The sequence below is a fragment of the Mustelus asterias genome, chromosome 7, assembly GCF_964213995.1.
Source record: "Mustelus asterias chromosome 7, sMusAst1.hap1.1, whole genome shotgun sequence".
Lineage (NCBI taxonomy): Eukaryota > Metazoa > Chordata > Chondrichthyes > Carcharhiniformes > Triakidae > Mustelus > Mustelus asterias.
The window spans coordinates 2,332,709-2,358,522 of NC_135807.1; the positions used below are offsets into that span (position 1 = coordinate 2,332,709).

The 25,814-nt window shown below is 48.3% G+C and overlaps 1 protein-coding gene across 1 annotated transcript in view; it reads left to right on the forward strand.

Annotated features, from left to right (window-relative positions):
- cdk5 (cyclin dependent kinase 5) overlaps positions 1-24,833 on the forward strand; it is a 37,949-nt gene extending 13,116 nt beyond the window's left edge. The window contains exons 4-12 of the mRNA XM_078215578.1: positions 355-415; positions 1,576-1,632; positions 2,195-2,290; positions 3,992-4,066; positions 9,872-9,968; positions 12,730-12,799; positions 13,995-14,055; positions 14,730-14,810; positions 22,274-24,833. Coding sequence (XP_078071704.1) covers positions 355-415; positions 1,576-1,632; positions 2,195-2,290; positions 3,992-4,066; positions 9,872-9,968; positions 12,730-12,799; positions 13,995-14,055; positions 14,730-14,810; positions 22,274-22,360 — 685 coding nt within the window. The 3' untranslated portion in view covers positions 22,361-24,833. The remainder of the gene's footprint in view (positions 1-354; positions 416-1,575; positions 1,633-2,194; positions 2,291-3,991; positions 4,067-9,871; positions 9,969-12,729; positions 12,800-13,994; positions 14,056-14,729; positions 14,811-22,273) is intronic.
- The last annotated feature ends 981 nt before the right edge of the window (positions 24,834-25,814 follow it).

A 25,814-nucleotide genomic window follows, 5' to 3' on the forward strand; every position in this document is an offset into this window, starting at 1 on the left:
TTTGCCACCTCTCAGCCCAGCTCTGCAGCTTATCTATGTCCCTCTGTAACCTGCAACAACCTTCCGCACTGTCCACAACTCCACCGACTTTAGTGTCATCCACAAATTTACTAACCCATCCTCTACGCCCTCATCCAGGTCATTTATAAAAATGACAAACAGCAGTGGCCCCAAAACAGATCCTGGCGGTACACCACTAGTAACTGAACTCCAGGATGACTTCTTTCATTCATGTTGACCCAAGTTTGGAACAGGAGTCAGGCCAACGACAAGCCTTCATTTCAGAACCTCAACGTGAATAATTCCACTGCCAGAGACTTTGGATCTGATCTAAATATTCTTTTCTCCCCAAAGGCTACATGATGTTCTGCACAGTGATAAGAAGCTAACTCTTGTGTTTGAGTATTGTGACCAGGTAATTCCAGACCTCTGCAACAGACATTAACAGAGTGAGTTATAGAAAAGTGGATAGTCAGGATCGAGTTACAGACTGGAATCTAATCGAGGGGTTCGGGCTGGTTTATATAGAGAATAACAGATACCCGGGAGTAAGTTACAGACTGGAATCTAATCGAGGGGTTCAGGGTGGTTTATATATAGAATAACAGATACCCGGGAGTGAGTTACAGACTGGAATCTAATCGAGGGGTTCAGGGTGGTTTATATATAGAATAACAGATACCCGGGAGTGAGTTACAGACTGGAATCTAATCGAGGGGTTCAGGGTGGTTGATATACAGAATAACAGATACCCGGGAGTGAGTTACAGACTGGAATCTAATCGAGGGGTTCAGGGTGGTTTATATATAGAATAACAGATACCCGGGAGTGAGTTACAGACTGGAATCTAATCGAGGGGTTCAGGGTGGTTTATATATAGAATAACAGATGCCCGGGAGTGAGTTACAGACTGGAATCTAATCGAGGGGTTCGGGGTGGTTTATATATAGAATAACAGATGCCCGGGAGTGAGTTACAGACTGGAATCTAATCGAGGGGTTCGGGGTTGTTTATATATAGAATAACAGATACCCGGGAGTGAGTTACAGACTGGAATCTAATCGAGGTGTTCGGGGTGGTTTATATATAGAATAACAGATACCCGGGGGGGTGAGGTACAGACTGGAATTTGTCACAAACGTTCCGGAACCCTGCCAAACATTCCGGATAATGTACATGGATATCCCTGAAGGACAAACAAGTAAATAATATAAAAGAAGCGAGTCACAGACAGGAACACAATCGAGAGGTTCCAGAATTTATTGTTAAAATAACCGATACCTGGGAGTGAGTTAGAGGCTGGAATCTAATCGCGGGGTTTTGTGGGGGAGAAGGGGGCGGCATGAAGGGGAGGGGGGGATGGGTTCAGGCTTACACAGAATAACACATTCCGAGACTAAATCACAGGCTAGAATCTAACCATGAGGGATTTATGTGAAGCTTAATTATTCCCTGGGAGTGCATTACAGGCTGGAGCAGGAATAGGTCTTTCTCTTCTCTGGCCCTGGAGGTTAGCTGCTGGCTGCGTTTTCTTTTTGCTTCTTATAGTTTTCTACCTCTTGAATTTTATAACAGGATTTAAAGAAGTATTTTGATAGCTGTAACGGAGACCTGGATCCTGAGATTGTAAAGGTAAGTGTCCATTATCTCCAAATATTCTAGATCCTGATACACTGCCCCCATCAAACACTCCCAGGACAGGTACAGCACGGGGTTAGATACAGAGTAAAGCTCCCTCTCCACTGCCCTCCATCAAACACTCCCAGGACAGGTACAGCACGGGGTTAGATACAGAGTAAAGCTCCCTCTACACTGTCCCCATCAAACACTCCCAGGACAGGTACAGCGTGGGGTTAGATACAGAGTAAAGCTCCCTCCACACTGTCCCTCATCAAACACTCCCAGGACAGGTACAGCACAGGGTTAGATACAGAGTAAAGCTCCCTCTACACTGTCCCCATCAAACACTCCCAGGACAGGTACAGCACGGGGTTAGATACAGAGTAAAGCTCCCTCTACCCTGTCCCCATCAAACACTCCCAGGACAGGTACAGCACGTGGTTGGATACAGAGTAAAGCTCCCTCTACACTGTCCCCATCAAACACTCCCAGGACAGGTACAGCACGGGGTTAGATGTGTATATCTTTAATCATTTAATCTTTCATCACCATTTCTTTTATTCTCTTCCTGTAGTCTTTTATGTATCAGTTGCTGAAGGGTTTGGCGTTCTGTCACAGCAGGAATGTACTGCACAGAGATTTGAAACCACAGAACCTCCTGATCAACAGGGTGAGTCTGAGTGCACAGCACAGACCCTCAGAGTAAGACTGAACAGCAGGAGAGAGACCCATGGGGGAGAGACTCAGAGCCTGAGAGAGACCCATGGGGGAGAGACTCAGAGCCTGAGAGAGAACCATGGGGGAGAGACTCAAAGCCTGAAATTCTGTTCGAGTAGCATAGGGGATACGGCGACCTTGGTAGAGGACCTAAATTATCTAGTCTGGAGGAGACCTCTGGGAACTGGGCAAAGTGGTGGGGCAGTAATGTCACTAGACCAGTAATCTGGAGACGTGGATTCAAACCCCACCATAGTAGCTGGTGGAATTTAAATTCAATCTACAAATTTCAATTATAATTCCACTCTCCGTGAATGTGACCTTGAAACTATTGTCAATTGTTGGAAAAACCCATCTGGTTCACTAGTGTCCTTGCGGGAAGGAAATCTGCCGTCCTTACCCGGTCTGGCCTACATGTGACTCCAGAGCCACAGCAATGTGGTTGACTCTAAACTGCCCTCTGATTGGCCTAACAAGACGATTGTGCAAAGTCGAAAAGGAATGAAACTGGACAGACCTTCCTAACAGCACTGTGGTTGTACCTACTCCACAGGGACTGCAGTGGTTCAGAAGGCAGCTCACCACCACCTTCTCAAGTACTTAGGGATGAGTTATAAATGCTGGCCTAGCCAGTGACACCCACATCTGGTGAAAGAATTAAAGTAAGAGTTTTAACAACACCAGGTCAAAGTCCAACAGGCGGTCCCTGTCTGGAGACAATACACATCTCTTTAACCTGTGCCCAATGCTCCCTCCGCTCACACCGTCCGCATCCTTAAGACCCGACTAGCTGCAAAGACTCACATTCCAACCAGCACTCTGCAACTTGATTTTGTGTCTCCGTGTGCCCTGCCTGCGAACAGACATCCACTCCATCTGACGAAGGAGCAGGGCTCTGAAAGCTAATGGCATCTGCCACCAAATAAACCTGCTGGACCCCAACCTGGTGCTGTCAAAACTCCCACTACGTGGAGTCCTCCCAGAGCGCAAGTGGGCGCGAGTCCTCCGCTATCCCGCGGTGTGAACCCTGAGGGGACTCCACGTAGTGGGAGTTTTGACAGCACCAGGTTGGGGTCCAGCAGGTTTATTTGGTGGCAGATGCCATTAGCTTTCAGAGCCCTGCTCCTTCGTCAGATGGAGTGGATGTCTGTTCGCAGGCAGGGCACACGGAGACACAAAATCAAGTTGCAGAGTGCTGGTTGGAATGTGAGTCTTTGCAGCTAGTCGGGTCTTAAGGATGCGGACGGTGTGGGTGGAGGGAGCATTGGGCACAGGTTAAAGAGATGTGTATTGTTTCCAGATAGGACAGCCAGTTGGACTTTGACCTGGTGTTGTTAAAACTCTTACTGTGTTCACCCCAGTCCAACGCCGGCATCTCCACAGAAAGAATTAAAAACAGGCGGTGCCTAATCTGGGAAGCGTTGTGGGGTGGGAGGGCTTGTTTGCTGGGAATCCTTTGGTAAGCTAATGGCATTTGCTACTAAATAAACCTGTTGGACTTTAACCTGGTGTTGTTAAAACTCTTACAATCCTTTGGTAAACCAGGAGAGGCTGAGTGCTGTGCTTGTGATTCCCCGTTTTAACTGTGGCTGAGTTTCTAGTTCTTCATCTCTTCTCCCCCACGCATTCCTTTGTTTATTTTCCTGTCACACAGAACGGTGAGCTGAAACTGGCAGATTTTGGGCTGGCTCGAGCGTTTGGTATTCCTGTCCGCTGTTACTCTGCAGAGGTAGGAGAGCATTTCAATCACCTTCTGAGCTTTGTCTCGTCAGAGAATCATTAACCTGCGTGTGGATCTTCTCAGATTGAGCAGCCACTGGGTTCATGCCTGAAGGGACCGTTCTGAATTGGTTATACTGGGTTGAGTGGTGTCGGTCTGGGCACTCAACGCTGTGTTCAAACCGCCTCACAAAAGTTCTCCACCAGCTCCACCTTGCATTAGATGAGAGGAAGCGGGAGTACCCCTCTCTGAATCCAGGTCTCTGAGGCACTGGGGTCCCCTTGGAGTGGAGAGCACAGTTTGATCTGGTGGCCCATAACTGAATTAGCAATGGACAAAATGGAAACTCAGCAATTTCACCAGATCCTTGTTATATATTTAAGTATTTGCATGATTAAGAGCAATCAGATGATTTGATGTCATTAAGGCCTTGTACAGGTTGCTGTTTTAGTTTGTAATCTGTACAAGCCACATCATTTTCAATAACCCTGTTGTGTGTTACTTTGAATCTACAGGTGAAAACCACATTTTTTTTGTTTAGACCCCACAAACCTTAACGTCATCCGAACTACATAGTTAATATAGTTAAAACATTACAATCCTTATTTTAAGTATTAGCTGTGGTTCACTTGGTCAGAAAGTCGTGGATTCAAGTCCCGTTCAGAGACTATACACAGGCTGACATTGCATTCTAGTACTCGGAAATACTAAACTGTTGGAGGTCAGTACTGAGGGAGTGCTGCACTGTCAGAGGGTCAGTACTGAGGGAGTGCCGCACTGTCAGAGGGTCAGTGCTGAGGGAATGCTGCACTGTCGGGGTCAGTACTGAGGGAGTGCTGCACTGTCAGAGGGTCAGTACTGAGCGAGTGCCGCACTGTCAGAGGGTCAGTACTGAGCGAGTGCCGCACTGTCAGAGGGTCAGTACTGAGGGAGTGCTGCACTGTCAGAGGGTCAGTGCTGAGGGAGTGCCGCACTGTCAGAGGGTCAGTGCTGAGGGAGTGCCGCACTGTCAGAGGGTCAGTACTGAGGGAGTGCTGCACTGTCAGAGGGTCAGTACTGAGGGAGTGCCGCACTGTCAGAGGGTCAGTGCTGAGGGAGTGCGGCACTGTCAGTGGGTCAGTACTAAGGGAGTGCCGCACTGTCAGGGGTGCAGATTCTCGGATGAGATGATAAACTAAACCCCTATCCTATTCAGTGGATGTTAAGATGTCTGCAGCTCCAGTCAAAGCGGAGCACGGCTTTTATACCCGGGGAATGTTTGTTCCTCAGCTTACAGTGGGGAAGCAATTTGGGAACAGTGACCACAATTCAGTAAGCTTTAAGGTACTGATGGATAAAGATAAGTGTAGTCCTCAAGTTAAGGTGCTAAATTGGGGGAAGGCTAATTACAACAATATTAGACAGGAACTGAAGAATGTAGATTGGGGGCTGATGTTTGAGGGCAAATCAACATCTGGCATGTGGGAGGCTTTCAAGTGTAAGTTGATAGGGATTCAGGACCGGCACATTCCTGTAAGGGTGAAGGATAAGTATGGCAAGTTTTGGGAACCTTGGATAACGAGAGATATTGTGAGCCTAGTCAAAGAGAAAAAGGAAGCATTTGTCAAAGCTAGGAGGCTGGGAACACACGAAGCAAGTGTGGAATACAAGGAAAGTAGAAAGAAACTTAAGCAAGGAGTAAGAAGGGCTAAAAGGTGTCATGAAAAAGCATTGGCCAGCAGGATTAAGGAAAATCCCAAGGTTTTTTATACATATATAAAGAGCAAGAGGGTAGCCAGGGAGAGGGTTGGCCCACTCAAGGACAAGGGAGGGAATCTATGCATGGAGCCAGAGGAAATGGACGAGGTATTAAATGAGTATTTGCGTCAGTATTCACCAAAGAGAAGGACTTGGTGGATGATGAGTCTGGGAAAGGATGTGTAGATAGTTTGAGTCATGTTGAGATCAAAAAGGAGGAGGTATTGGGGTTCTTGAGAAACATCAAGGTAGACAAGTCTCCAGGGCCTGATGGGATATACCCCAGAATACTGAGAGAGGCAAGGGAGGAAATTGCTGGGGCCTGGAGAGAAATCTTTGTATCCTCACTGGCTACAGGGGAGGTCATGATGTGGAGATGCCGGCGTTGGACTGGGGTAAACACAGTAAGAAGTTTAACAACACCAGGTTAAAGTCCAACAGGTTTATTTGGTAGCAAAAGCCACACAAGCTTTCGAAGCTCTAAGCCCCTTCTTCAGGTGAGTGGGAATTCTGTTCACAAACAGAGTTTATAAAGACACAGACTCAATTTACATGGATAATGGTTGGAATGCGAATACTTACAACTAATCAAGTCTTTAAGAAACAAAACAATGGGAGTGGAGAGAGCATCAAGACAGGCTAAAAAGATGTGTATTGTCTCCAGACAAGACAGCCAGTGAAACTCTGCAGGTCCACGCAACTGTGGGCGTTACAAATAGTGTGACATGAACCCAATATCCCGGTTGAGGCCGTCCGCGTGTGTGCGGAACTTGGCTATCAGTTTCTGCTCAGCGACTCTGCGCTGTCGTGTGTCGCGAAGGCCGCCTTGGAGAACGCTTACCCGAATATCAGAGGCCGAATGCCCGTGACCGCTGAAGTGCTCCCCAGCAGGAAGAGAACAGTCTTGCCTGGTGATTGTCGAGCGGTGTTCATTCATCCGTTGTCGCAGCGTCTGCATAGTTTCCCCAATGTACCATGCCTCGGGACATCCTTTCTTGCAGCGTATCAGGTAGACAATATAAAGACACAGACTCAATTTACATGAATAATGGTTGGAATGCGAATACTTACAACTAATCAAGTCTTTAAGAAACAAAACAATGGGAGTGGAGAGAGCATCAAGACAGGCTAAAAAGATGTGTATTGTCTCCAGACAAGACAGCCAGTGAAACTCTGCAGGTCCACGCAACTCTCCGGAATCGGTTGCATTCTTGGACACGCGCATCTCCATCAAGGACGGTCACCTCAGCACCTCACTGTACCGCAAGCCCACGGATAACCTCACGATGCTCCACTTCTCCAGCTTCCACCCTAAACACGTTAAAGAAGCCAGCCCCTACGGACAAGCCCTCCGTATACACAGGATCTACTCGGATGAGGAGGATCGCAACAGACACCTCCAGACGCTGAAAGGTGCCCTCATAAGAACAGGATATGGCGCTAGACTCATTGATCAACAGTTCCAACGCGCCACAGCGAAAAACCGCACCGACCTCCTCAGAAGACAAACACGGGACACAGTGGACAGAGTACCCTTCGTTGTCCAGTACTTCCCCGGAGTGGAGAAGCTACGGCATCTCCTCCGGAGCCTTCAACATGTCATTGATGAAGACGAACATCTCGCCAAGGCCATCCCCACACCCCCACTTCTTGCCTTCAAACAACCGCACAACCTCAAACAGACCATTGTCCGCAGCAAACTACCCAGTCTTCAGGAGAACAGTGACCAAGACACCACACAACCCTGCCACAGCAACCTCTGCAAGACGTGCCGGATCATCGACGCAGATGCCATCATCTCACGTGAGAACACCATCCACCAGGTACACGGTACATACTCTTGCAACTCGGCCAACGTTGTCTACCTGATACGCTGCAGGAAAGGATGTCCCGAGGCATGGTACATTGGGGAAACTATGCAGACGCTGCGACAACGGATGAATGAACACCGCTCGACAATCACCAGGCAAGACTGTTCTCTTCCTGTTGGGGAGCACTTCAGCGGTCACGGGCATTCGGCCTCTGATATTCGGGTAAGCGTTCTCCAAGGCGGCCTTCGCGACACACGACAGCGCAGAGTCGCTGAGCAGAAACTGATAGCCAAGTTCCGCACACACGTGGGCGGCCTCAACCGGGATATTGGGTTCATGTCACACTATTTGTAACGCCCACAGTTGCGTGGACCTGCAGAGTTTCACTGGCTGTCTTGTCTGGAGACAATACACATCTTTTTAGCCTGTCTTGATGCTCTCTCCACTCCCATTGTTTTGTTTCTTAAAGACTTGATTAGTTGTAAGTATTTGCATTCCAACCATTATTCATGTAAATTGAGTCTGTGTCTTTATATGCTCTGTTTGTGAACAGAATTCCCACTCACCTGAAGAAGGGGCTTAGAGCTCCGAAAGCTTGTGTGGCTTTTGCTACCAAATAAACCTGTTGGACTTTAACCTGGTGTTGTTAAACTTCTTACAGGGGAGGTCCCAGAGGATTGGAGAATAGCCAATGTTGTTCCTTTGTTTAAGAAGGGTAGCAAGAATAATCCAGGTAATTACAGGCCGGTGAGCCTTACATCAGTGGGAGGGAAATTATTGGAGAGGATTCTTCGAGACAGGATTTATTCTCACTTGGAAATAAGTGGACGTATTAGTGAGAGGCAACATGGTTTTGTGAAGGGGAGGTTGTGTCTCACTAACTTGATCGAGTTTTCTGAGGAAGTGACGAAGATGGTTGATGAGGGTAGGGCAGTGGATGTTGTCTACATGGACTTCAGTAAGGCCTTTGACAAGGTCCCTCATGGCAAATTGGTGCAGAAGGTGAAGTCGCATGGGATCAGAGGTGAGCTGGGCAAGGTGACTACAGAATCTGCTTGGTCATAGAAGACAGAGGGTAGCAGTAGAAGGGTGCGTTTCTGAATGGAGGGCTGTGACAAGTGGTGTTCCTCAGGGATCAGTGCTGGAACCTTTGCTATTTGTAATATATATAAATGATTTTAAAGAAAATGTAACTGGATTGATTAGTAAGTTTGCGGACGACACAAAGGTTGGTGGAGTTGCAGATAGTGATGAGGACCATCAGAGGATACAGCAGGATATAGATCAGTTGGAGACTTGGGCAGAGAGATGGCAGATGGAGTTTAATCCGGACAAATGTGAGGTAATGCATTTTGGAAGGTCCAATACAGAAATATACAGTAAATGGCAGAACCCTTAAGAGTATTGATAGGCAGAGTGATCTGGGTGTACAGGTACACAGGTCACTGAAAGTGGCAATGCAGGTGGAGAAGGTAGTCAAGATGGCATACGGCACGCTTGCCTTCATCGGCTGGGGCATTGAGTTTAAAAATTGGCAAATCATGTTGCAGCTTTATAGAACCTTAGTTAGGCCGCACTTGGAATATAGTGTTCAATTCTGGTTGTCACACTACCAGAAGAATGCGAGGCTTTGGAGCGGGTACAGAAAAGATTTACCAGGATATTGCCTGGTATGGAGGGCATTAGCTATGAGCAGAGGTTGGAGAAACTTGGTTTGTTCTCACTGGAATGACGGAGGTTGAGGGGTGACCTGATAGAAGTCTACAAGATTATGAGCGGCATGGACAGAATGGATAGCCAGAAGCTTTTTCCCAGGGTGGAAGAGTCAATTACTAGGGGGCATAGGTTTAAGGTGCGAGGGGCAAGGTTTAAAGGAGATGTACGAGGCAGATTTTTTACACAGAGGGTGGTGGGTGCCTGGAATTCATTGCCAGGGGAGGTAGTGGAAGCGGATACGATAGTGACTTTTTAAGGGATGTCTGGACAAATAGGATGGGAATAGAGGGATATGGTCCCCGGAAGGGTAGGGGGTTTTAGTTAAGCCGGGCAGCATGGTCGGTGCAGGCCTGGAGGGCCGAAGGGCCTGTTCCTGTGCTGTAATTTCCTTTGTTCTTTGTTCTACATCTCTAAAAGCAGGTTATCCAGATATTCTGCCGCTGTTAGAATCTGGAGTTGATTTTGCCGACTGCAGTTGGGTTGAGTGATATTGATATTCTCCAGGAGGAGAGATGCTGGTGTTGTTTAAACTACCCTTTGCCCATTGCAGGTGGTCACACTGTGGTATCGTCCTCCAGATGTGCTGTTTGGCGCTAAACTCTACTCCACCTCCATAGATATGTGGTCAGCTGGCTGCATATTTGCAGGTAATTTACGGACCTGATGTGAGGGCACTCTGCCCTCCAACACTTCCCCAACCATCTGACCCCTCGCACTTCACATCCTTGCCCCAGCTGTAGGATCACCGCTCTGTGGTGTGTTAACTGGTCCCTGCCCAGGGGCCTTGCATGTGGGATGCCCACTACATTCCCTGAAGTTTTAAAATCACTGGTTCTGGAGTGCTGGGCCCAGTTTTGAGTCCCACACTTTGGGAAGGATGTCAAAGGATTGGAAAGTGTCTGATTAGGGACCAGTAACTTTTTTGTTTCAAGTAGCAAAGTAAAATCCCAGTTACCCACTTGGAGAATAAAGCCCAAGGTTCCATGTTTTTAGCAAAAGAAATCTACACAAAGTCAGAACATTAAAACAATTTGCAATGTCTATCTTATACTCCAGCACTCAAAATTAACATGAGGTAAATATGAATTGACAGGCACACTGTGGTTGAACATACCACACTTCACATTAAATGGCAAATGCGAGCAAGACAGATCCCATGGATGTTTCACCAACCCGTCCAGACGTCAGTGACCACTGTGAGTCACAATATTTAACTCTTTATCTCTCTTGTGAGGTATTTCAGATCTTCATTTTTGATGATTTAGCCTCTGAATTCCCGCAACAACCGCTCCATGTTGGATTGTCATCAATGACTGCTCACCATGCAATAGTTCAATCTCTTCTCCTAAGACTGTGTTCCACGGGATTTATATACCTGCACGCCTGTCTATAATTGCTGGCGCGCTTCCAACTCTTTTGCAGACTGCTAGCTTCATTAAGCTGACACTGGGTTTCTCCAAATTCTAGTCTGCCGGCTGCACTGAGCTCTAAATATTTCCCAAGACCTAACCGCCTGAAGCTGACTAACAGATTCCAGGGCTTTTCTGTGAGCTGCAAATCACACAAGGTCCAAACTACAACTGACCCCTACTCCCAGCAAGAACCCTGGTAAATTGAAGCCAGAGAACATTCTTAAGATCCACCCATCTTGTTGACGATGTAGCCTTTCAGCATTCACTGAATGCCTTTAAACCCCCAGACAAAATATTTCTCTGGACTGTATTTCTTTGCAAGCAGTCTAGACATCAGGTCTCCAGTTCCGCTGCTCAGTAAGCTCACCTGCTATTTCATTGGCCCATCTCTATTCTGAATCTCGTTGGCCAAAAATAACCTGAAACGGCCATTTTATTTTGCAGTTGTTAAAAGTCCAGCATTTCAGCATCTTACCGTCACAATTATAATCTCCCCGATCCAATAATTAACTCCAAAATATTAACATGAAGCATCATAGGATCACAGAATTGTTACGGTGCAGGAGGAGGCCATTTGGCCCATCATGTCTGCACTGTCTCTCCAAACAAACATGGGTGCAATTCTCCCCCAAAAAATTCTATGTGCCAAATTTGTGTAAAACCTGGAGTAAATCCTGCTGGTATTTTAAGTGGGATTTCCAAACTGAATCTCCCACACACACACACTGCCCAAGCGTGAATCTCGCTGGAAAGCTGGGGGCGGGGCCTCATCCCACCCGAGAGGCCGGCAGCAGAACGCTGAGGGGGCCACTGCGCATGCGCCGATCTGTCAGAGTGGAGATCAGCACATGCTCAATAGCCCCACACTGCCGGCCTCCCGATCGCTGGCCAGCCACACGACCCCACAGCTGCTCCAAGCCAAGTGCAGAGTGGCAGCAGGATCGCACCCAGAGGCCCAGGCCCCGTCCCTTTGGCACTACCCCATGCTCGGTGGGCAGTGCCAAGGTGCCCTCTGCCCCTTGCCACTTTGCCCCTTGGGCAGTGCCGGGGGGCCAGGCTGGCACAGCCAAGCTGACAATGCCCAGGGGGCAACCCCCTTTCTCCCTGACCTACTGGGGGGCCTCCATGCTCCCCCCCCCCCCCCCCTTCACTCCAGCGTTGTCAGGTCGCCAGCTCCCCATTAGTGGGGAGCTGCTGTAAACCCCGCTGGAGTGAACCACTCCTGGCGGGGCGGGGGGAGACGCTAGCGGGCATGTCCCACGAAGCTAAAGGGATACAGATCCCGATTGAAAGAATTTATACAGCGCGGCGCCAGTTTCTGGCACGGAGCTGATGATGCTGGAAATCGGGTGGCTAGAGGCTCGCGGAGGCCATGGCGCCCAGCGGGAAGATGCTACACGGCCTCCACTGATGTCTCCCGGGCTGAGAGAATCACCGCCCCGTGACTCGGTGCCAATCCCCTGCCTTTTCCCCGTAACCCTCCACATTGATATTATTCATATAATTATCCAATGCCCTTCTGAAAGCCTCGATTGAACCTCCCTCCACCACACTCCCAGGCAGAACATTCTAGATCCCAACCACTCACTGGGTAAAAGCGTTTTTTCACACATCACATTTGCTCTTTTGAGAATCACTTTAAATCTGTGCCCTCTCGTTCTTTGGATGACCAGTCCAGTGGCATTATCGCAACGCCACCATCTCCCTGGGCCATATCATTCCATGAGGAATTAAATATCACCATCAATGTGAACAAGATGAAGCTTAACAGATAGGTTGAATGTTAGAATTATACATTTAGCAGCGAGACACACAGAGGGGGTTGGGGAAAGCAGAAACAATGATTTTAATTTGGGTACGATGCTTAAATAATAAAAACATTGCATTTCCAGATGTGGTTAGGTTGCCTTTCGTTTATATATAGTTTGAGAAGTGATTGTATTTTTGATGGGACCTGCGCAGTGTGACATTCTCACTAACAAATACTTTTCCACAGAATTAGCAAACGCCGGCAGACCGCTGTTTCCCGGGAACGATGTGGATGATCAGCTGAAGAGGATTTTTCGATATTCTTTTTAAATCCCGCGCATTCAACTGTGTGTCAAAGCAGTCCACATTTCTGAGGCACCTTTACCGAGGAACCTGCAGTATTATGGAGAGAGAAGAGGAACTGAGGCCAAGCTTTAGGAAAGGAAGTTTGGAGAGGGTGACTTATGGTCAGAATAGGTTGTGGGAAGGTTTTCGATGAGATTGGAGGGGTTAGCATGCCGTCTAAAGGAGCTCAGCAAGGTGGGCAATGAGACGGAGCAGTCACCAACATTGTTAGAGTGAAGGCAGAGGATGCTGAGGAATAAGGTGTGTGGGAGGGGGCTTGGGAAGATTGGGGAGGGGCCGTGTGACGGGAAGGGGTCACAGATTAGGGACAGGATGAATGATGGGGAGAGGTCAGAGGTGAAGGAAGGCTGAGGGACAGAATGGGTGACACATTTACAAGGAGGTGCGTGTCTGGAGTAGGGAGAATAGGGGAGGGATATATAACAGGTTTGGGGTCAGAGGTTAGGGAGAACGATGTGTGACTGATGGACGGGGTCAGAGGTAGAGTGGTGTGCGACTGAGGCACAGGGGTCAGAGGTAAGGGAGGGTGATGTGTGAATAGGAGATGGGGTCAGAGGTCTCATTCTGTCTGTAGCTTTGCTTATCCTGTCACTGCCTCAGTTTGTCTCTGGGTCATCTTGCCTCTTCCCCCTCACACTTTCAATCTCGGGTTGTCAGCCACCCAGCTCCACCACCCTCTCTCTCTCATCCCCCGCCATCTTTCTTTCACTGCTCCTTGCCATCTCTCACTCTTTGTCTTTCTCTCTTTCTGACTCGCTGTCTTTCTCTCCCTCTCTCCCCCCACCGTCCTTCTTTCTCTTCCTCTCCATCTTTCTTTCTCTCTTCCCCCTTTCTGTCTTTCATCTCTCTCTCTCTGCCCCCATCTTTCTCTCCCTCTTCCCATCTTTCTCTCTTTCCCTCTCCCGATTTTTCTCTCTCCCTCTCCACCTTGTCTCCCCCTCGCTGTCGAGTTCTCTCATGTTTGCTGTCTCTGTCTCCCACTCTCTCTGTTTCTTTGTGTGATTCTCTCCTTGTCTTTCTCTCTTTGTGTTTCTCCCTCTGTTTCTCTCTCACACCATCATGTCTCAGCTCCTTTACAATCTCTTTCCCAATTTCTATCTTTCGGTGTCTCGATCCTGCATCCGGAATGTTCCTTGACGTTCTTACTTTGCTGGGGACCCCGACAGAGGAACAGTGGCCCTCCATGACGAAACTACCTGACTACAAGGTGAGAATGTTTCCTTGCTGAATGTGCCTCGGCTTCCAGGAGAGTTTGCAATCGCACAGAGAAGCTGCAGGTGTTTAAATCTACAAAGGGACTACAGCTAATGATTGAAACAAGAGACCATGATGTCTGTGGTAGACAGGTTGAAGATGGGTTGGGGATCAAAGGGTTTGGGATTGGGATTAGGATTACTGCTTGACGGTAGTTTTAAAGATCAGCGCCAGACACCCAGGGGACAGGAATCTGATGCCCTGGACTTAGCGCTGGACCAGAAGCTCTGGGTTCAAATCCCAACATCAGCACCCGTTGCCCACGGAAGGAGTATTTATAACGCGGTCCAACAGGTGAGGAATTCTTGCACCACTTCCCCACTGTTCCCCAAAGGGTAAAACACAGTCTGGATGTGAAGATGCTCTTGTACAAAACTCGGCACGATGGAGTGAGTGTGTGTGGAATATCGATGCTTTGAGATGAATGTGGGAGCCTGAGTTAGCCAGTAGCTGCACTGCGGGAATGTGTCTGTCCCGGAGTGGAGGGAGGATGATTAGCCAATAATGATTTTCTACATGAATGTTTGATTCAGTGTGTTTTAATTGCATGTCGGGTGTAATCCTGCTCCCCCAGTCTGAGCAGATAGAAAACAGTTTACTAAGAATCCCGACTCTGTTCTTTTCCAGCCCTATCCCATGTATCCAGCGACAACATCTTTACTAAACGTCGTTCCGAAACTCAATACTACTGGAAGAGACCTGTTGCAGGTAAGACTGGGACGGCAGACACCGGTTAATTAATAAAATTGTATTCACTTCTCCACTTTCCTTCATCAGACTTTCAGCTTCCTGCTACTTCTGTCTCTGATTCCGAAGCTTGTGGATTCAAGCCTCATGCCACAGATTGCAGAGAATGATTAAAGCACAGAAAGAGGCCATTCAGCCCATTGTGTCTGTGCTGGCCCTCTGCAAAAAACAGTTCACCGAGTTCCACCCAATCCTTCCTTTTCTCATAGTCTCTTTATCTACAGATAAACATCCAATTTCTTTTTGAAAGCCCTTGCTTCCACCACAGTCTCTGGCAGCAGATTCCTGACCCCAACCACTTGCTGTGTCAAACGAGGTTTTCCTCACATCAATGTTGGTTCAAAATAATAGTGGAAGGAAGTTGGAGAAGGAAATATGCAGACAAATTAGGAATTGAATAAAATAACAATAACAAGTCTGGGAAATTCAACCATCCCCATGTCAATTTAAAGTTTAACGTTTTTAAGTTTAAAGTTTATTTATTAGTCACAAGTAGGCTGACATTAACACTGCAATTAAGTTACTCTGAAAATCCCCTAGTCACCACACTCCAGCGCCTGTTCGGGTACACTAAGGGACAATTTAGCATGGCCAATGCACCCTAACCAGCACATCTTTGGACTGTGGGAGGGAATCGGAACACCCGGAGGAAACCCTCACAGACACGGGGAGAATGTGCAAACTCCACACAGACAGTGACCCGAGCCGGGAATCGAACCCGGGTCCCTAGCGCTGCGAGGCAGCAGTGCTAACCACTGTGCCATCCATTAGACAGAAGAGGTAGGTAGAGGGGCTAAGGGAATGGATTCCTGCAATCTATACACAACTCCTTCTCACTCAAAATATTAAAAACTCAAAAGTGATCTCAGAATGGGGAGTGAATGACAGCAGGTAAGAGAATTAAATGTAGGGGAACATCGACAAAATAGTGATTATAACATGATGCACTTTAGAATGATGATGGAGAATGACATGCAGAGGATGATAAAACAGTTAATAGATTGGATAAAAGCTGATTTTGAGGGGTTGAGACTAGAACTTGGGAAAATAAAATGGGCCATAACATTGGCAAAGGATAATGTAGGACAGCGATGGAGATGATGTGCGATCGGAGGACAAATATATTCCACTATAGGAGAGAATGGACTAAACACCAGTGAGATTCCGTGGATGAATGTAGACATCAGGGAAAATATTATTTTTCATTGGATGTGGAAGTTGTTGGTAAAGCCGGCATTTGTTGCTCTTGAGGCTGAGAAAAGAGGGAGATAAGAGGTGAGAGTGTGAGAGAGAGCGAGTGTGAGAGAGAGCGAGTGTGAGAGAGAGCGAGTGTGAGAGAGAGCGAGTGTGAGAGAGAGCGAGTGTGAGAGAGAGCGAGTGTGAGAGAGAGCGAGTGTGAGAGAGAGCGAGTGTGAGAGAGAGCGAGTGTGAGAGAGAGCGAGTGTGAGAGAGAGCGAGTGTGAGAGAGAGCGAGTGTGAGAGAGAGCGAGTGTGAGAGAGAGCGAGTGTGAGAGAGAGCGAGTGTGAGAGAGAGCGAGTGTGAGAGAGAGCGAGTGTGAGAGAGAGCGAGTGTGAGAGAGAGCGAGTGTGAGAGAGAGCGAGTGTGAGAGAGAGCGAGTGTGAGAGAGAGCGAGTGTGAGAGAGAGCGAGTGTGAGAGAGAGCGAGTGTGAGAGAGAGCGAGTGTGAGAGAGAGCGAGTGTGAGAGAGAGCGAGTGTGAGAGAGAGCGAGTGTGAGAGAGAGCGAGTGTGAGAGAGAGCGAGTGTGAGAGAGAGCGAGTGTGAGAGAGAGCGAGTGTGAGAGAGAGCGAGTGTGAGAGAGAGCGAGTGTGAGAGAGAGCGAGTGTGAGAGAGAGCGAGTGTGAGAGAGAGCGAGTGTGAGAGAGAGCGAGTGTGAGAGAGAGCGAGTGTGAGAGAGAGCGAGTGTGAGAGAGAGCGAGTGTGAGAGAGAGCGAGTGTGAGAGAGAGCGAGTGTGAGAGAGAGCGAGTGTGAGAGAGAGCGAGTGTGAGAGAGAGCGAGTGTGAGAGAGAGCGAGTGTGAGAGAGAGCGAGTGTGAGAGAGAGCGAGTGTGAGAGAGAGCGAGTGTGAGAGAGAGCGAGTGTGAGAGAGAGCGAGTGTGAGAGAGAGCGAGTGTGAGAGAGAGCGAGTGTGAGAGAGAGCGAGTGTGAGAGAGAGCGAGTGTGAGAGAGAGCGAGTGTGAGAGAGAGCGAGTGTGAGAGAGAGCGAGTGTGAGAGAGAGCGAGTGTGAGAGAGAGCGAGTGTGAGAGAGAGCGAGTGTGAGAGAGAGCGAGTGTGAGAGAGAGCGAGTGTGAGAGAGAGCGAGTGTGAGAGAGAGCGAGTGTGAGAGAGAGCGAGTGTGAGAGAGAGCGAGTGTGAGAGAGAGCGAGTGTGAGAGAGAGCGAGTGTGAGAGAGAGCGAGTGTGAGAGAGAGCGAGTGTGAGAGAGAGCGAGTGTGAGAGAGAGCGAGTGTGAGAGAGAGCGAGTGTGAGAGAGAGCGAGTGTGAGAGAGAGCGAGTGTGAGAGAGAGCGAGTGTGAGAGAGAGAGAGCGAGTGTGAGAGAGAGAGAGCGAGTGTGAGAGAGAGAGAGCGAGTGTGAGAGAGAGAGAGCGAGTGTGAGAGAGAGAGAGCGAGTGTGAGAGAGAGAGAGCGAGTGTGAGAGAGAGAGAGCGAGTGTGAGAGAGAGCGAGCGAGTGTGAGAGAGAGCGAGCGAGTGTGAGAGAGAGCGAGCGAGTGTGAGAGAGAGCGAGCGAGTGTGAGAGAGAGCGAGCGAGTGTGAGAGAGAGCGAGCGAGTGTGAGAGAGAGCGAGGGAGTGTGAGAGAGCGAGCGAGTGTGAGAGAGAGCGAGCGAGTGTGAGAGAGCGAGCGAGTGTGAGTGAGAGAGCGAGTGTGAGTGAGAGAGAGCGAGTGTGTGTGAGAGAGAGCGAGTGTGAGTGAGAGAGAGCGAGTGTGTGTGAGAGAGAGCGAGTGTGTGTGAGAGAGAGCGAGTGTGTGTGAGAGAGAGCGAGTGTGTGTGAGAGAGAGCGAGTGTGTGTGAGAGAGAGCGAGTGTGTGTGAGAGAGAGCGAGTGTGTGTGAGAGAGAGCGAGTGTGTGTGAGAGAGAGCGAGTGTGTGTGAGAGAGAGCGAGTGTGTGTGAGAGAGAGCGAGTGTGTGTGAGAGAGAGCGAGTGTGTGTGAGAGAGAGCGAGTGTGTGTGAGAGAGAGCGAGTGTGTGTGAGAGAGAGCGAGTGTGTGTGAGAGAGAGCGAGTGTGTGTGAGAGAGAGCGAGTGTGTGTGAGAGAGAGCGAGTGTGTGTGAGAGAGAGCGAGTGTGTGTGAGAGAGAGCGAGTGTGTGTGAGAGAGAGCGAGTGTGTGAGAGAGAGCGAGTGTGTGTGAGAGAGAGCGAGTGTGTGTGAGAGAGAGCGAGTGTGTGTGAGAGAGAGCGATTGTGTGTGAGAGAGAGCGAGTGTGTGTGAGAGAGAGCGAGTGTGTGTGAGAGAGAGCGAGTGTGTGTGAGAGAGAGCGAGTGTGTGTGAGAGAGAGCGAGTGTGTGTGAGAGAGAGCGAGTGTGTGTGAGAGAGAGCGCGCGAGTGTGAGAGAGAGAGAGCGCGCGAGTGTGAGAGAGAGAGAGCGCGCGAGTGTGAGAGAGAGAGCGCGAGTGTGAGAGAGAGCGAGCGCGAGTGTGAGAGAGAGCGAGCGCGAGCGTGAGAGAGAGAGAGAGCGTGAGAGAGAGATTGATATTAGAGCCCAGTTCTCCAGCAACACTCCGAATAAACAAAAGTCTGAGCAAGAGAAGTAGCCTCACTGACAGTCATAGAGGTTTACGGCATGGAAACAGGCCCTTCGGCCCAACTTGTCCATGCCACCCAGTTTTTTACCATTAAGCTAATCCCAATTGCCCGCTTATGGCCCATATCCCTCTATACCCATCGTACCCATGTAACTATCTAAACGCTTTTTAAAAGACAAAGTTGTTCCCGCCTCTACTACTACCTCTGGCAGCTTGTTCCAGACACACACCACCCTCTGTGTGAAAAAACTGCCCCTCTGGACACTTTTGTATCTCTCCCATCTCACCTTAAACCTATGTCCTTTAGTTTTAGACTCCCCTACCTTTGGGAAAATATATTGACTATCTAGCTGATCTGTGCCCTTCATTATTTTATAGACCTCTATAAGATCACCCCTCAGCCTCCTACGCTCCAGAGAAAAAAGTCCCAGTCTATCCAGCCTCTCCTTATAACTTAAACCATCAAGTCCCGGTAGCATCCGAGCAAATAGTTCTAGGGCGGCACGGTAGCACAGTGGTTAGCACGGCACGGTAGCACAGTGGTTAGCACGGCTGCTTCACGGCTCCGGGGACCTGGGTTCGATTCCCGGCTTGGGTCACTGTCTGTGTGGAGTTTGCACATTCTCCCCGTGTGTGCGTGGGTTTCCTCCGGGTGCTCCAGTTTCCTCCCACAGTCCAAATATGTGCAGGTTCGGTTGATTGGCCATGGCAAAATTGCCCCTTAGTGTCCTGAGATGCATAGGTTAGAGGGATTAGCGGGTGGATATGGGCGTAGGGCCTGGGTGGGATTGTGGTCGGTGCAGACTCGATGGGCCAAATGGCCTCCTTCTGCACTGTAGGGTTTCTATGATTCTAAATATTTTCTGCACTCTTTCTAGTTTAATAATATCCTTTCTATAATAGGGTGACCAGAATTGCACACAGTATTCCAACTGTGGCCTTACCAATGTCTTGCACAACTTCAACAAGACGTCCCAACTCCTGTATTCAATGTTCTGACCGATGAAACCAAGTATGCTGAATGCCTTCTTCACCACTCTGTCCACCTGTGACTCCACTTTCAAGGAGCTATGAATTTGTACTAGATCTTTGTTCTATAACTCTCCCCAACTCCCAACCATTAACTGAGTAAGTCCTGCCCTGGTTCAATCGACCAAAATGCATCACATTTGTCTAAATTAATCTCCATCTGCCATTCATCAGCCCACTGACCCAATTGATCAAGATCCTGTTGGAATCCTAGATAATCTTCTTCACTGTTCACTGTGCCATCAATCTTGGTGTCATCTGCAAACTTACTAACCATGCCCCCTATATTCTCATCCAAATCATTAATATAAATGACAAATAACAGTGGGCCCAGCACTGATCCCTGAGGCACACCGCTGGTCACAGGCCTCCAGTTTGAAAAACAACCCTCAACAACCACCCTCTGTCTTCTGTCAAGAAGCTAATTTTGTATCCAATTAGATACCTCACCCTGGATCCCGTGAGATTTAACTTTGTGCAACAACCTACCATGCGGTACCTTGTCAAAGGCCTTGCTAAAGTCCATGTAGACAACATCAACTACACTGCCCTCAGCTTCTCCCATTAAAAATGGTAAAAAGGTACTTTGTTGAGGAAGAAAGCTTTATAATTATAATAAATTATACATATAAGAAATAGAAAAGATTTATTAATCTGTTTTTGTATGTTTGTATTTGATTGCAAAACAATCAATTTTTGTGGGCTAACTCTTCAGCCTATTAGGAATGTTTCTCTGGAGTTCCGGCAATGCTCCCTTGGGAGTACGGAATGGTTCTGTGGCCGGAAAGGTTCGGGAAATCCAGAGTAAAGGAACAAAGGAATCTTGGGTTCAGTCACGGAAAGTAGTGCCACAGGTTAGCAAGGCCAGAAATAAAACCAAATCAAACACTTGATTTTGTTTCAAGAGGGATAGAATTGAACAGTTAGCAAACTGTGCCTTAAAGTTAGTTAAACCACATTTAAAGAGTACTGCAGGCAGTTCCAGTTACAATAGGATATGGAGATACTGGAGAGGGTGCACAGAGATTCACAAGGGTGATTCAGAAATGTGTGGGTGAACATATCAGGAAAGGGTTGACGGGCATCTTTGCTCTCGGAAAAAGGCTAAGCGACCGACAGAGTGGTGAAAGGTTTTGGTGGAATGAACACAGAGAGAATGATTCCTCTCATTGGGAAGGAGAATCACTGGAGGTCATCCGTATCAGATAGGCCCGAGAAATCCAATCGGGAATTCAGGAGAAACTTCTTTACCCAGAGAGTGGGGAGAATGTGGGACTCGCTCCCACAGGGAGTGGGGAGAATGTGGGACTCGATCCCACAGAGAGTGGGGAGAATGTGGGACTCGCTCCCACAGGGAGTGGGGAGAATGTGGGACTCACTCCCACAGGGAGTGGGGAGAATGTGGGACTCGCTCACACAGGGATTGGGGAGAATGTGGGACTCGCTCACACAGGAAATGGGGAGAATGTGGGACTCGCACCCACAGGGAGTGGGGAGAATGTGGAACTCTCTCCCACAGGGAGTGGGGAGAATGTGGGACTCGCTCACACAGGGAGTGGGGAGAATGTGGGACTCGCTCCCACGGGGAGTGGGGAGAATGTGGGACTCGCTCACACAGGAAATGGGGAGAATGTGGGACTCGCACCCACAGGGAGTGGGGAGAATATGGAACTTGCTCCCACAGAGAGTGGGGAGAATGTGGGACTCACTCCCACGGGGACTGGGGAGAGTGTGGGACTCGCTCCCACAGGGAATGGGGAGAATGTGGGACTCGCTCCCACAGGGAGTGGGGAGAATGTGGAACTCACTCCTAAGTGGAGTGGGGCGAATGTGGGACTCACTCCCATGGGGAGAATGTGGGACTCACTTTCAAGGGGAGTGGGGAGAATGTGGGACTTGCTCCCACGGGGAGTGGGGAGAATGTGGGACTCGCTCCCACAGGGAGTGGGGAGAATGTGGGGCTCGCTCCCACAGGGAGTGGGGAGAATGTGGGACTCGCTCCCACAGGGAGTGGGGAGAATGTGGGACTTGCTCCCACAGGGAGTGGGGAGAATGTGGGACTCGCTCCAACAGAGAGTGGGGAGAATGTGGGACTTGCTCCCATAGGGAGTGGGGAGAATTGTGACTCGCTCCCGTGGGGAGAATGTGGGACTCACTCCCATGGCGAGTGGCAGAAGCGAGTAGAATAAATATATTTAAGGAAAAACTAGACAGACTTATGAAAGAGACGGGGATGCAGGGATACTGTGATGGATTTAGATGAGGAAAGATAGGAAGTTTGTGTTAAGCAGAAATACCACATGGACAGGCTGGGCCGAATGGCCTGTTGTATATACAGTGTGCTGAAACAGGAGAGGGGGCTGAATGGCCTGTTTCTATGTTTCGGGTCGCCGACGCTGTGACCTGCCTGTTGAAATTGAGTTTTATTTACCAACTTGTATCAAATTTACCAGTTGTGCGCAGAGCTTGTTTGGGTTTATGTCAAAACCATCTGAGGTTCTCTGGAGGAATCTCTGTTCCTTACACTTGTTCAAGTTTTAATCCCCCCCCCCCCCCCCCCAGTGCTGTGGAAGGCGGGCGTCTGTCATTGTCCCTGCAGCTTTATTTATCTCTTGTTTTTTTATATACAGAACCTGTTGAAATGCAACCCAGTGCAAAGGATTTCAGCTGAAGAAGCTTTGCAACATCCCTACTTTGCAGATTTCTGTCCCCCTTAAGGGAAAGTGTGACATCCGGAGATGCCTCAGTCGGCCACCCCCAGACTGCTCACCCTTCTTTCTATATTAGCCTGATGGGAACAACCATAACTCCAGCTGCCTCCCACTCCACACCAGCCCAACATCTTGTCACCGTGGAAACCAGTTTGACAGACAGCTGGGGTGACCTCATTAGGGGTGGGACTCCTGAGAATGCTGTTTTTCTAGAAGGATCTTTTGTTAGCATTCCATTGCAATTAATATAAGAGAAAGCACTTTGTTGTTTGTAAGGAAATTGTGTTAATGCGTGTCTTGTTGACTGATCTTGTGCATGTGTGTCATTTTGTTTGCATGCGTGTCCTTGAGCATGTTTCACGCATCTCTTGTGCACATGGATGTATGTTTCATGTCTGCAAATGTCCATGTGTTATTGTGTGTGCATGTCACCATGTGTGCAATCAGAAGTACCATCATGTGTGGCTCTATTCGTGTTGTGCACATGTCTGTGTTGTCATGAATGCCTTTGCTTCTCACTTGCCTGTTATTAGATTTAAGCTCTTGTCATGGCCTGTGTTGCCATTTCCCAGTATGTATGGATGTACACATCATGTAGGTACACTCCTGTGTGTATGTGTTATTGCATGTACTCCTGTGAATCCATATGTTGACATGGGTCTTATGGCTGTGTAATTGCGTGTATTGCAGACAGTTTTGTTAATGACCAAATAATGTCACTGAGTAAAGTATTATTGTGGAATTGGAGCAAATCCTCTGCTGGCGACCCTGTCATTTTCTGGAAGCATTATCTTAGAATTTCTGTCTACATGAGCAGAAGAATCTTTTTTTGGTAAGAAATGTTGAAAACGTGGAAGTTTGGCTGTTTGCTTTGTACATGTATTCTTGTGTGTGAATTCACACCATGTTTTTGTTGTATGTATGCATTGTGTGATTTTATAGGTCACCGTGCTTTTTTAAATGTATTTATGGGGTGTGGGTGTCGCTGGCTAGATCAGCATTTAATGCCCATCCTTAATTGCCCTTGAAGGTGGTGAGCCACCGCCTCGAGCAGTCCCTGAGGTGTAGGTACACCCAGAGTGCTGTTAGGGAGGGGGGTTCCAGGATTTTGACCCAGTGACAGTGAAGGAACGGTGATATATTTCCAAGTCAGGGTGGTGAGTGGCTTAGAGGGGAACCTCCAGGTGATGGTGTTCCCATGTATCTGCTGCTCTTGTCCTTCTAGATGGTAGTGGTTGTGGGTTTGGAAGGTGCTGCCTAGATGCTGTCAGTTTAGCTCAGTTGGATGGACGGCTGGTTTGTGATGCAGAGCAACGCCGACAGCGTGGGTTCAATTCCGGTACTGTACCATACTGAAGTTATTCATGGTTATTCTTAACCTTCCTTCTCATAGAATCCCTACAGTACAGAAGGAGGCCATTTGGCCCATCGAGTCTGTACCGACCACAATCCTCCCACCCAGGCCCTATTCCCCGTAACCCCACACATTTACTCTGTTAGTTCCCCTGACACTAGGGCCAATTTATCATGGCCAGTCAACCTAACCCACACATCTTTGGACTGTGGGAGGAAACCGGAGCACCCGGAGGAAACCCACGCAGACACAGGGAGAACGTGCAAACTCCACACAGACAGAGACCTGAGGCCGGAATTGAACCCAGGTCCCTGGCGCTGTGAGGCAGCAGTGCTAACCACTGTGCCGCCCCAGTTCTCAGCTGAGGTATGACGATCCTCAAGTTAAATCAACACCAGTCAGCTATCCTACTCAAAGGGGAAAGCAGCCTATGGTCACCTGGGACTATGGCAACTTTGCCTTTTATCTCACTGTGTTAATACTTGTACTCTCGTGTGTTCATGTTAACGCATGCTCCCCGTATGTCTGTTTTGGCATGTGTGCTCTCATGTCTGCATTCTTTGTGCTCTTGTGTGTGTCTGTGTTAGCACGTATGTTTTGTGTTGTTGGCACATGTACTCTTATGTGTCTCTCCATTAGCACATGTGTGCCTGTGGGTAGGCATGTTCTCTTGTGTGGTTGAGCTTTTGTTTTGCCAAATGCTTTTTGCTGAGTGAAGTGTTTCTGTTGGGTCCAAATTTCAGGGTTCACTGCTTTAGCTGCCATCCTAAATGATACAGACACCCACAGCCTGGTCACTGGACATCTTTCCATACTGCTCTCGCTAGGTGCCAAGGAACTCTGCTGTGAACACAGCATTCCGTCCCTACTCTGCTCACGTAGTGTTGTCTGAGAATCCTGCGATGCTTTGTTGTTGTAATTAGGTCACTGAATTGATACAAACCCTTTTGGATTTGTTCATCTTTGAATAGCAGAAAAATAATCACTCACTCGTAGCTCATAAACTATGGATCCAAAGTCAATTGTAGTAACAGGAAATCAAGACGTTGAGTTTTATTGGACTGCAGAACTTTATACCTCCTCAGATGCAAAACAATTAATAAAAACGATGGAAAGTTTTGTTAACTCTGGTAATACTGATGGGCTTTGAAGAGCTTAAAGTGTCACGTCTATCCTGTGTATTAGCAGTTCCTGGTTACAAAGAGAACTGCACATAAACCTGTAGCTAAATCCCTGGTTAAATCCTGACTAGTGAGGTTCCCATAATAGGACAGTGATGTCACCCAGATAATTAATACTGTGGCCAAAATCTTAGCAGAATCACACCCCGGCGGAATCTTTCCCATCCCTCATTGAAAGAAATTAAACTTACTGCATCTGTACAGAGCTTTGGTGAGACCACTGGGTAGGATTTTATGCCTCGCTTGTAAACATAGAAACTAGAAGCAGGAGGAGGCCATTCGGCCCTTCGAGCCTGCTCCGCCATTCATTATGATCACGGCTGATCATCGAATTCAATATCCTGATCCCCCTTCTTTCCATATCCTTTGATCCCTTTTGCCCCAAAAACTACATCTGATTTCTTCTTGAAATCAGACAACGTTTTGACCTCAACTACTTTCTGTGGGAGTGAATTCCACACATTCACCACCCTCTGGGTGAAGAAATTTCTCCTCACCTCAGTTCTAAAAGGTTTACCCCTTATCCTCAAACTATGACCCCTAGTTCTGGATTCCCCCACCATCGGGAACATTCTTTCTGAATCTTCTCTGTCTAACCCTGTTAGAAGTTTATAAGTTTCTATGAGATCCCCTCTCACTCTTTTAAACTCCAGTGAATATAATCCTAACCAACTTAGTCTCTCCTCATATGACAGACCTGCCATCCCAGGAATCAGCCTGGTAAACCTTCGCTGGACTCCCTCTATAGCAAGAACATCCTTCCTCAGATAAGGACACCAAAACTGCACACAATACTCCAGGTGTGGCCTCACCAATGCCTATACAATTGTAACAAAACCTCCCTATCCTCAAATCCTTTCGCTATGAAGGCTGATGTACCATTTCCCTCTCCTACCTGCTGTACCTGTGTGCTTACTTTCAGCGA